Here is a 12900-nt window from a genome sequence, read left to right as displayed (position 1 = left end):
TGAAGGCATAGTCAGAATTAACTGTCCCCCACCCGATGAATTCAGAGGGAGGGCTATTACAACAAAATAGCTATTACAAAAAAATGGCTATTACAAGAAAATGGTGTTGGTTCGTAAAGTCCCATAAGATGAACCAGGGGCCAGCACTAGGCGTGCCAGACACTGTTCATTTTCCTCATTGCCAACACATATACTTTATGTCTCAGTACAGGAACACTCCTCTCTACCAAGGGTCCCTTCTATAATTCCCAAATCAATTGATTTTAGATGTAGCTACTTCCTATAGTAGCTTGTTAAATCCTTATTCGAAATGTTAGGATTCTCATTGTTTAGTGGTTTAGGTGCATTGTGTAAAGTCCTTGTAGGCCTATTTCACAGAATAGATTTGTTTGGTCTAGTTTTTTATATATATATATATAATATTAGTCATAGTGTAGGCTGGTGATATTTGTGGGCTAGGTCATAGTGTCCAACCGTCAACATTTTGGTCATGTCCAGAGGTAGGGTGTCTGTGGAGGTCCTCTGTCATAGCAAAGGGTACACATTCTGTCTTAGTTTAATCTCATGTTAGGATTCTCATAGATCATACATTCATTCAAACATTCCACTCCATCTTTGCCATGAAGGACCATGCGTCATGGGTGGAGGACTGTGCACTTGTTGTCAATTTAATGTCAACATTTGTCCGTGCTTTAATCCGCTTGAATAGATGGTATGGAGGACTTCGGAGAGGTGTCCAGCTCTTTCCAATTCCCTGAGCTACAAGTTGGGCTCCGGTTGGTCATTTTAGTCAGCAGTGTATTTCTTCGGAGACTGCTGTCCGAGTCCTCGCCCCTCCCCTTCTTGAAACGTTTGCGTATGTTATGACAGCAAGGGAAGCAGTGCGCACAATCTTGCAGGAGGTGGCCGCTAAAGATCATATAGATCCACGGGTTACAGCAGCTGTTCAGACTTGCGAGGAGAGCAGACAGGGTGACCGCGGTGTTTTCGGAGTCTGGGGGGAGAAGGAGGAGAGAGGGGGGGTGAAATAAAGGACGGAGACATCAGACACACAGCTGGAGAGATGTTAAACCCATTTCCCCAAACACCATCTGATTAGAAGTGTCCACCGAGTGAATGCGCGTGGCTAATCTGATTTGCGAGCAAGTGATGACATTAGCCTACTCGTTTTGGGCAGTATTTCAGTAATTAAATTAATTTAACTTAATTTAAACGCAGTGTGTTTTCCTTAGCGGCAACTCACTCAGTTCAGATAGGAAATAACGCGTGCGTCGTTGCGCGTAATGGGATTTTCTCTCCGTGACCCGTCGCGTGCTGAATTAGCCCAATTGCCTCTCAGAGCAAATTGTTGGCGTTTATCCTCATTGATATTCATACTTAGGATCTAGGCTATAGTGACGCGCCAAAGTAGTTTAGCTTATAGCCTAATTTTCTACAAAATGTCGAGAATCACCATGTGTGACATTTCCCCCTTAATTTGTCTTATATATTGCAAACATTGCATGTTGTCAAATATCGGTGCATTAGCAGGCTATTTACAGTATGCCTATATTTATTCCCTTTTATTTACTCATAATTGCCTTTTTTTTAATTAATCGTTCATTAATAGCCACTTACCGTCCCAGAGGAAGTTCTCATCCCACACTGACCACATCTGCACGATAAAGAAAGGTGCCCAGCATATTATGTACGCCAAAACAATCACAAAAGTCATTTTGACAGTTCTCAACTTTGCTCTTGATATTGTAGTGACACTGCTAACGGAATTCTTCCCAATTAGACCGCTTTTAGACGCAACGCCCGAGCCCGTCTTCCTAGTCTTGAATTTGATGTTCTTCCAAATGGTGTGACAAATGAACCCGTAGCATATCACCAGAATGGCCACGGGGATGAGGAATATACCAACGGTTATCCAAGTGATATACGCCTGTACGCCCCATGGCTGTATGAAGTGGCCCCAGCAGTCATAGACATCCGAGCCGTTCTTGATTTCACTCAAGGAGAAGATGAAGTACTGTGGCATACTGAGGAGCAGGCTGAACATCCAGGTGCTGATGATCATGATGTAGGACCGCTGTGTGGGCTGCTGGAGGGTCTTCAGAGGGTGACAAATGGCGATGTAACGGTCCAGGGTCATCATCACCATCATGTAGGTGGACGCGAACATCCCCATGACCTGCAGGTGCTTGACTATCCGACAGAGGAAGTCTGGCCCGTAGAAGCGGTAGGTGATCTCCCAGCACAGTTGAGGCAGAACCTGGAAGAATGCGACCACGAGGTCCGCGACACTCAGGTGCTTGATGAAGAGATGCATCCTCGACGTCTTTTTCTTGGTGTTGTACATGGCCAGTAAAACACTGGCATTCCCAATCACCGCCACCACAAAAGTGATACTCAGGACCGTTATTTCGATTTTGGCAACCTCTTCATTCCTTCCAAATGGGTCACTCCCGTTGGGTAAAACGGTGGTGTTTTCATGGATCATCATTAGATCCTCCTCGGGTCTCGAGCCCAGAGACTGGTTGACTCCGAGCAGGAGCGCGTGGTTAGGAGTGTGCATGGCACGGCCCCCTGCGCGCGCACCGTGCTGGGTGTTTCTCTCTCCGTATAAGCAGTTGCCTGACTGGAAAGAGGAAAGAGGACTTCAACGAACTCTTATTTACTGAGCAACTCCTATGCTTTTTAAAGGCGAATCCAATTTCAGCCGCCACGCGCAAAGCTGTTTCTGTCAAACCCACCCATTCGCCAACTAGGCAGCCAGTTATATAGTCCGAAAAGAGACACTGCCTCCAAATCGACAGACTGCCTGCCCACCCCCTCTTAAAAGAATATTTTGAAGTCCAGCATAGTAACGGTGTAGTCTATGTGTGAGCAGAGCGACGTCGCATAGCCTTTCACAGAGGCAACACAATGCACTTTGCAGTCTATATAATAGTGTAGTAGCCTATAGTAGGCCCATACTGTGTTTATTGCCGTCGGCTAATGAACTCCGTGGTTAAAATACCGATCAATATGCTATCATTGATTATTCTAAACATTTAAACCCTCTTCAAATTAATTAACCCTCTTCAAATTAATTAACTATCTGGATGTCAGTGCGCAATGATCTCCGATAGGGCCAAACCACTGTCCGTTTTGTACTGTGAGTGAAGCGTTTTATAGACTGCTTAAAATATAATACAAGTTGAAACATCTCAACTTTTAATATCTAATGTAATACAGTGAATAGCTCAAAAATGTCATTACAAACTGATTCTGCCTATTTTCTCCATAAGGATCAGTTGAAAAGTAGAAATGTAAACGATAGCCTTTCCCCGGATGGGGAAATTTTGTCACAGCACAGGCAGGAAAGAGTAAACATATAGAATCAAATAAATACAAAAGTGTCTCAATCCTCTAAAACTATGTGCTATAATAAAGAGTAACTTATGAATCTAAAATAGTAAAATATAGGCTACATGACATCAACATCAGTCAGTAAAACCTAAATGCATGAACCAGTTCTGAAAAACGAGGCTTAGCTATCCACTTTAAACTGTGCATAAAATAGCAAGCTTGTGCATTTGGTTAGAATTAGTGTTGAATATTCAAATGAGCAAAGCAGACCTCGCGTGACTGTAACCAGCCGATATCAAACTGTGACGTCAACGCGTCACGACAACTGCCTATTAAAGACCAAATATGGTTCTCACAAGGATCCAATATTCACTAGGCTACAGAAATATCTTTGATATCATATGCAAGAACTTTTTTCTCTACATGTGTGTGCTTCCCAGCGTTTTTACTTCATCTGCCCCTCATTTTAGAATAGAATAGAAAGTTGATTTGCCATGTGTAACAAGTAGCCTACGGTTACAGCATTGGAATTCTTGTCGCTTATCAGTGTTAATCCGTTCTTCTTGTCGCTTGTCGTTACAGTAGTGATAATCAGTTCTTCATTCCAGTCCTAAGTACTCAGCTAGACATTTAAACGTTCCCAAATTGGCAATTTACTCAAGCCTGTTGTTGCACACTTGGACCTTTAAGAACAGAGTTCCAGGCGTGCATGGGTTTTTATGTCTCCTTTATCTGCAAAATACAAACGTGGCACACATCATTCACGCAGCATTCTCTACGCTGCCTCTGGGAGAACTGAACGTCCGCGCGCACGTGCGCGATACAGAAATCTTGCTGAACATACCCAACCTAGAATGTTCACTAAACAACATAATGTTACATCTAGAGCACGGAATTCACAGTAAATAAACTAAATAATCAAAGGGATTCTCTACACACACTCACACTGATAACATTCTACACACATTCATCATTGATCCATTACTGGCCAACGTTAACCACTCAGCTAGCTAACGCCACATGGCTAATCTGTATTGCTAGGCGGAGCTCCGCACCTCCATGCAACCAGCAAAACTCCGGCAGATTACAACATAACGAACGTCTACATTGCAGATCCTCCATACATTACATCTTCATCATACAGTGGCGTTGCATACATTTTGTCACATTATCTCACCTGCAAAATACAAACGTGGCACACATCATTCACGCAGCATTCTCTACGCTGCCTCTGGGAGAACTGAACGTCCGCGCGCACAGACGTCCTGACCTGTACCCAGGGCCCACTGCTGCCCTCTACTGTGCCCTTGGGAGCATAACTCATTCTAGCCATAATGAATCCATTGCAATCACAAGTGATGAATGCACATGAATATCTCAACTGCAAGTGAACAAAACAATACAGCATCGCAGTACATAAACAATGCAAAAACAAAACAAGTTGATGGGGGGTGCTTCAGAATGTCCCTAACTTGACTATAGTCCCACACTGTTATCCTTTGTCTATCAGTGTCATCCTTATCTACTTATCCCATCCGATCATGGATGACTGTGTCTGTGTCCATGTAGGTAGTGCAATTAAATAACGTTCAAGTATACAGTTGTGCATAGTGTTCAAATTGTTCGAGTGTTGTCAGGTGTTGGTTCAAGTGCACAAGTATACAGTATGCAGTCTGTTGTCTTTTTATGGACAAGTCCCTAGGGGGGGGTGAGAGACTGGTCCGTCAGAACAGAGGGGGTTAACTGTCCAGGTAGAGGGGTGGTGGGGGGAGATAATGGGTCGTTGGGGGGGGGGGGGGGGGGGGGTCTTCAGTGTCAGTCAGCTGCTGGCTGTTGAGACAGCGGACCGCGTCATGAAAGAAGCTGTTGTGGAACCTTACCTTCGCAGTCCTGATGCTCAGCCATCTTCCGTCTCTCCGGCGAGATGGTGCGAACAGGTGTCTTTTGTGATGGAGGTGTTCTTCCTGCGGCAGCGTTGGTTGTAGAGATCCTCGATGGCTGGGAGCTCCACACCTGTGATCTTCTGCGCTGTCTTCACCCCCCTCTGGATGGCGTGCCCACCAGGTGGTGTTTCCGTACCAGGCTGTGATGCCTCCAGTCAGGATAGGCTACTCTTGATGATGCTGCGGTAGAAGTTCACAAGTGTTTGTGTGCTCATGCCACATCTTCACACAGGCACCTCAGAAAGAAGAGGTGTTGTTGTGCCTTCATTAGGATATATATATATATATATATATATATATATATATATATATATATATATATATGAGAAAATTGTTTTGAAGAAATTTATCTGGACAGTAGGCCTAAGTGTTTATTTGCTCGTAAAAACAAATGGCTATATAACATTACAGTCAATACAAATAAACATTATTATTATTATTATTGATTATTGATGATTGATTATTGATTATTGATTATTGATTATTGATTATTGATAATAATAATAATAATAATAAGAAGAAGAAGAAGAAGAAGAAGAAGAAGAAGAAAAAGAAAAAGAAAAAGAAAAAGAAAATCCGTAATTCTGCAAGAAGCTTGTGAAGCATTTACCACAGGACTACTAAAATGACAGCAGTGTGCCAAAGCACATATTGTGTTCTAAGGGAGGCCACACAAAATACCAACAGAGTGCCTCAGATTCTCTTCAGACAGCCAACCTACACCATGGACACTTACTCTTGTTTTTTATTCTTAAGATATTTGTATTACTTTTTTAAATGTTTATTGTTTATTCCAATGTTTTATAGTGTTTTTTTTTTACAGGGAAATAAACACTTACTGCCCAGATAAATAGCTTTAAACATTATTTTACACAATACTGTATACTGTATATACAATTTACCTACCTTTAATTCCACCTCTGACCATTTATAGCCATCCCCAGATAACAAGCGGATCTGGGCCATATATGGGCCGGAATTAAGCCACAAGGGCCAGATCTGGCCTGTATATGGCCCAGATCCGCTTGCTATCTGGGTGGGGCCTGGAGTGGTGTACAAAAAAACAAAAAGTCTTCACCACTTGAACCATAGAAATGATCATTTCCTTTCTCCTGTATGTAACTTTTACATGGAAACATTAAGCCTGTGTCTATGTGACTGCAGGCCAGTATCTTTCTTATAAAGCCAAAATCAAATAAGACATTGATTTTTTTATGGGGCAAATTCACTAAAAGAACAGTCTGACCGGGTTCTGTTGAAGCTACCCATAAATGGCTGGTTATGTAAGTTTTATTATATGTTTTATATATGTATGTGTTCCAGTCTGCTCACAGGTGCTATAGAGATGCCTCGGCAAACAAGGCACTAGGTTTTATAACCATTCGGATGTATATCTGCTATGGTACAGATTACGCAATTAGTAGCCTACTCTTGTGCCATAATGAAAATCTCAGAACCACACTCTCTATTTGAATCCACTGCCAGATAGCAAGCGGATCTGGGCCATATATGGGCCGGAACTAAGCCACAAGGGCCAGATCTGGCCTGTATATGGCCCAGATCCGCTTGCTATCTGGGACTGCTGTTCTCTGTATGTTTAAGGGATTTTCAAAGGCCACAGCAGTCGTCATGGCCCATCCACCACTTGTCAACTGCAAATAGTTGGCCTACATAAAAGTAGATGAACACCAGCAAGTGGCATGGATTGAACTGACACTGTATGACATACAGCACCACAAGGACCCTGTATGGGGGAGGACCCAGATAGCAAGCGGATCTGGGCCATACTGTTTATAGGCCAGATCTGGCACTTAGTCTGGCTTAGTTCTGGCCCATATATGGCCCAGATCCGCTTGCTATCTGGGGAAAGCTATGATGATTCTAAGGGCCTGTGACTGACAGGTGCCCTAAAAAATTATTAGAATATTAGGTACATTTTCTTTCAATACTAATGACTAACCTATCATCGTTAATAGAATATTTATTTTGTAATGTTCTAATACAACTAACTTTCTTTTCTTGTTTTTGGCCAAAAGTTAACACCCACCAAAAATAGGGAGCTAAAGCAATGCAAATATCTGAGGCCACTGCCATGGGTGACCAACGTCCGATGTAATCGACAGGGTCTGACTGTGACAGTCTCTCATAGCCTTGTGACTCTAATCCCACCCGATCCCAGAGCAATACTCAGTGTACAGTATCCCAACCTTGAGTTGCTTGGCTTTACAACCTACCTTGCACTCAACTTCTCAGTTGACTTGCTCGCTAAACATGTCATTGCTGCTTGATTAACAATGCCTTGGAGCAGTCATTTGTGGGACATTGTTATGATGATAAACCAGGCTATAGCGACACCAGGCATGGAAACAGGACACAGTTGTGAGTTTGCTTGTTCAACATCTGTTATATAAAACACTGACACGCCATAGTGTATGAAAGAGACAACCCAGATAGCAAGCGGATCTGGGCCATATACAGGCCAGATCTGGCCCTTGTGGCTTAGTTCCGGCCCATATATGGCCCAGATCCGCTTGCTATCTGGGAAGTATATACTGTATTATCATGATCTGAGTTGCTGGGAGTATGGTTGATTTGAGGGAGTATAATATTTGATACAGTCTAACCATTACTTCAGCGTGAGTCTAGGTGGATTATCCTCCACTTCAATATCCATGTAATACATGTATAACCTAAGGTTTGATGTCTTGATGGCAAAACCTGTTGAAAATAGCTTGAGCAGCTGCTTGGCTAGAGCTACAATCAAGCGTCTGTCAACGGACGCAACAGTTTGTTCTTTGAAGTTCAAAGCAAGAAAAAGCCTCTCACTGATCAACAATCATTCTGAAAGGAGCCCGCCAAGAGATAATCTCATCCTTATGTTGGATTGAAATCTATGTAATTCTCCCACACAGAACCTTACCTGAGTTATCATCAGGCTGTGAACAGAAGATTGTGAGTTATGATGTTTGCTGTATAGATAAAAAGCCAGTTGATTTGATAAGAGACGTTTGATAATTGGTTTTGTCATCACAATGGAAACGACCGAGAACAATGTGACATTCAAGACCATCAATGACGAGAATGAATACTACAGTAGATGGTTGTGTTTGTGTCTGTGTGCATGTGTGTGTGTGTGTGTGTGTGTGCGCGCACGAGTGAGTTCCAGTCCAGTATGTCAGTTTTAGTTCAAATTAGGACTTACGGGAAATCATGTGTCATCACCACAACTAACCATTAATCATGAAAATAGAGCATATGTCCTCTTGGGTCTTGAACTTTGACCCCTGTTACCCAGAGTGCCAAGTCTCTGATCCTACTTGCTCTACTGGGACGGAACTCAGTAAACCCACTCAGTTTACATTATTACCCCTTCTACTGTATCTACAGGATACAGATGCATACACTACAAACACATACATTACACACACACACACACACACACACACACGTACAGACACGCACGCACACACACACACACACACACACACAGTACGAAGTTTTCAGTCTCAGTCTACAGATACAGGAAGCAGCATCTCCTCCATATATGGTCACTGCCAATTATTGCAGACATCGAAGCGAATTTTGCCAATGCCTTAACTTTTCTATCCTGCCATCTGCAAGCCCCTCACAACTAGTCTGTGGACACAAGGCTTCCAAATATCCATACTTCTAAAATGATGATTCTCTGCTGTTCTTACCGACAACAACATCTGGTGTATTAGCTGTAACAGAAGTTTGAAGAAGAACATTGTTCGCATCATCTAGATTAACATTGGTAGTTATAACACGTACGCACACAAAATAAATCATTGTTGACTTCAGACAGATCTTGAAAAAATCAAATTCCCATTTTCATCAATGGGACATCTGTTGACATTGTTGATAGGCTCAGAATTCTTGGCACCCACATCTCAGACACCCTCACATGGTCTCTCAACAACAAGTGCATCCTCAAGAAAGCACAGAGGAGATTTTCTGATGCATCTCAAACGTTTTGGTATGAGCACCAGAGTTCTTGTGAACTTTTATTGCCGTACCATTGAGAGTTTTCTTACATTCTGTATCACAGTGCGGTTTGGCAATATGATTGATTAGGACTGTAGATTACTACAAAGGACTGTAAAGGCAGCAGCAAAGATTGCCCCTATTGACCCAGTGCACACAAATTGATCTGGGGGGATTTTCGACATAGTAACTACCTCTGATGTTAGTGATCCTACTGTTTCTAGCGGCCTATAAGTAAGGAATAATACACGAGGTGTGCTGTCATCGAAAAATAATGTGCGACGCAGAGGCTAATAACCCCACGAAAAGAATCTCTGAGTTTTTGTTATTACCCTCTGCGGTGTGCATTATTTTTCGATAACAACACACCTCGGAGTGTATTATCCCTTGCTTACACAATGCCTTTCTTTTTCAAGAGTCTACAGAGCCAGTCACAGACCAAATGGAGTATCCACAGACAATGTGGACAAGTCAGTGGACAAGTGTAGCTCCAGTCATTCCAGGGTGCTCTTTTCAACAATTGCCAGCCTGATAAATCCCGCCCCTACACACCTGTCAACATGTTCTCTTCCAAGTGTGAGGAATTTGTAGCATATTTTAGAGATAAGATAACTGACATTAGGACGAACATCATCCATGCATGACCAAATGTTTTGCTTGCTGACCCTCCTCCTTCTCCTCGGAGCAGTGTTACGAGTTTGAGGGCGGCTGTTGCTCAGTTGGTAGAGCGGGTCGTTCAGTGATTCAAGGGTCAGTGGTTCAAATCCTAGCTCCAACTGTCCACATGTCGAAGTGTCCTTGAGCAAGACACCTAACCCCAAATTGCTCCCAATGAGCAGGTTAGCGCCTTGCATGGCAGCTACTGTGAATGTGTGTGTGAATGGGTGAATGAGAGGCCATTGTAAAGTGCTTTGAGTGCCGCTAAGGTGGAAAAGCGCTATATAAGTGCAGTCCATTTACCATTTGTTTGCATCGGTTGACACTGAGCAAAGTGGTGTCGCAATTTACGTCATCTACTACATTCCCTCTCAATCCTATTCCCACCAAGTTTTTCAAGACTATTTTTAACTCTGTGTCTGAGGACACTTTAGCCATCGTTAACTGCTCCGTCAGTATAAGCTTTTTCCTGTTGGCTTTTAAAACTGGTAAAACCCATTCTGAAGAAAAATACTGCAACCTAGACTCCTCAGTTGTCAGTAATTTAGACTGATTTCCAACCTCCAATTTTCAGGTAAAATTCTAGCAAAAAAAAATTCAAACTGTTAAATGACTTTCTAGATGCAAATTGTATCCTTGATACTTTTCAGTCTGGTTTTCGTCCTCATCATAGCACGGAGACAACACTGGTCAAGGTTGTAAACGACCTCAGAATCAACGCTGATGCCAAAAAGCTCTCTGTCCTTGTCCTTCTGGACCTGAGTGTAGCTTTTGACACTTTAGATCATGGTATCCTTATTGGAAGACTTGAGAACTGGGAGATACCCAATGACTACAGCTCAGTTGACCACTTGGTAGAATGCATTACTGATATAAATGCATGGATATCACAGAATTTCCTTCAGTTACACCAGGACAAAACAGACGTGTTGATAATTGGTGAAAAAAGTTGAAAGGAGAGACTATCTGGGCACTTGGAACACCAAATGCCAAGTCAGAAACCTACACTGTAGGTGTCATGTTTGATTCTGATGTTTTGAGGCCCATATTAAGAATATGACAAGGACATCTTTTTATCACCTGAGAAACATTGCTAAGATGAAACATTTTTCTCTCCCAGGCTGACAACGAAGGACTAATGCATGCTTTTATCAGTAGCAGGTTGGATTACTGTAACGCTCTCCTATCTGGTCTACCAAAGAAAGCTATTAGTCAACTATTAAATACAAAATGCTGCAGCACAGGTCCTCACTAAGACCAGAAGGAGGGCACACATCACACCAGTCTTACAATCACTACACTGGTTACTGTACCGTCGCTTTTAGAATAGATTTTACGATTCTTTTATTAGTTTACAAAGCACTCCATAGTCATGCACCCGAACACGTCAGGCATTCTTTTACAATATACACCAAGTAGGTCCCTGAGATCCTCTGGCACTGAAATGTTAACGGTTCCTGGTGCCAGGACCAAGAGACATGGGGACGCAGGACCAAGAGACATGGGGACGCAGGACCAAGAGACATGGGGACGCAGCCTGCAGTTTTTTTGCGGAGGTCTTTTCTCACCATTTCTAGTTTTGTATTCATACGTAGTGGCCCTCGCTGCAGCCGGCATGTCTATTCTTATTACCTCCCTCTATTAACCATCCATTTCAAGCATTTTAGTAATAATACATTATTTAGGTTAGGATTAAGGTTAGGGTTAGGCTTAGGGTTGGGGTTAGGGAACCGTAAGAATAGACTGTGGCTACATACTGTACAAACATACTGTACATGTGGTTAAGCTGGCCGGAGACATACAGTACAATAGCTCAAATCAATCAATCAATCAGAGCTTTATTTGTATAGCACATTTCATACCCAGAGGCAACACAATGCGCTTTACAGAGAACAAGGGAGGTGGGCATACATCCCACCCCTACATATTCCAGAGGGAAGCAAAAAAAACAGTAATCACCCGGGGGCCAGAAAAGTGAGCTGTAAAATTCTTCCCTGATAGCTGAGAAAATTGGGGTGAGGACTACTTCTCATTCAGCTGTAGCTCTGTGGATTTCTGTGTATCTGGTTTGACCTATGCACTCAACACACACACACACACACACACACACACATACACACACACACACACACACACACATACACACACACACACAACCCACACACATACATTCCCTGGACATTCCACACTGGTATCCCGCCAAACACACATGTGCCTATATAAATACATGAGCCTCGATTTTATTGCAACCCTACATCCTTCTCCAACAGGTGACACCACCTCACAAAGGAGTGTGGTTGGTAATCATATGTGGACCAATGGGGTCGCAGCTGTTATGCCTTTCTGAGAGGGAGCGAAAAAGCAGACACAGAGCCGTCTGAGTTTGGGGCCAGGTCAGTGATATCAGCAACAAGCGTACTCCAATGTGGCTTCTCAGCTAATTAAAATGTCTTCGCGCTCTCCTTCTCTCTCTTTCTGGGCCTGGTGGACACTGGATTTCAGCAACCTCTTGTCCACAATCACTTGGTTTTCTGTATGTAAACACAAAGCCTCTCGCAGAATGTTTTGCAGCCTACAGTTTCCATGCGATAGCTGTTCTCGCTCTACCTCTAGCTAGGACTGAGCTGTGTCTCAAGTTAAATTTTTCAATATTTTATCAATGTCCTACACAGACTCCGACACACATTCTACCAAAAAAAGAGACTCGTTTTTGTTGCCAAGTAAACCAAAACAATTCACAGGCCAGCAAACTTGTTTTCAGTTCAGTAGTGAGGAGGAACAATGGTATCCCTCTCCATCCATCCGTTCCACATTTGACAGTGAGTCAGTCCTGTAAGTGAAAAAGCAGCCCACACGTGACTTTGCTGCCGTTTGTCATTGACTCTTTACAGTGGTTCACACAGGAAATAAGCTTGAAGGTCATCATTACCTGTGGAGAAGTTACCCTGGTTTGTACATT

The 12900-nt window shown here is 42.9% G+C and overlaps 1 protein-coding gene across 1 annotated transcript; it reads right to left on the bottom strand.

The window, feature by feature from the left end:
- Positions 1–692: 692 nt before the first annotated feature.
- Positions 693–2560, bottom strand: avpr1aa (arginine vasopressin receptor 1Aa; the record flags this gene model as incomplete). The annotated part of the gene is made up of 2 exons (XM_084450869.1): positions 693–994; positions 1618–2560. 2 exons carry the CDS (start codon positions 2558–2560, stop codon positions 693–695), a joined length of 1245 nt encoding a protein of 414 aa, XP_084306995.1.
- Between the last annotated feature and the right edge of the window lie 10340 nt (positions 2561–12900).

This window comes from Borostomias antarcticus (assembly GCF_949987555.1).
Source record: "Borostomias antarcticus genome assembly, chromosome: 16".
NCBI classification, from domain to species: domain Eukaryota; kingdom Metazoa; phylum Chordata; class Actinopteri; order Stomiiformes; family Stomiidae; genus Borostomias; species Borostomias antarcticus.
Note: the sequence above shows the minus strand (reverse complement) of the source record. Positions and strands in the feature narration are given on the sequence as shown.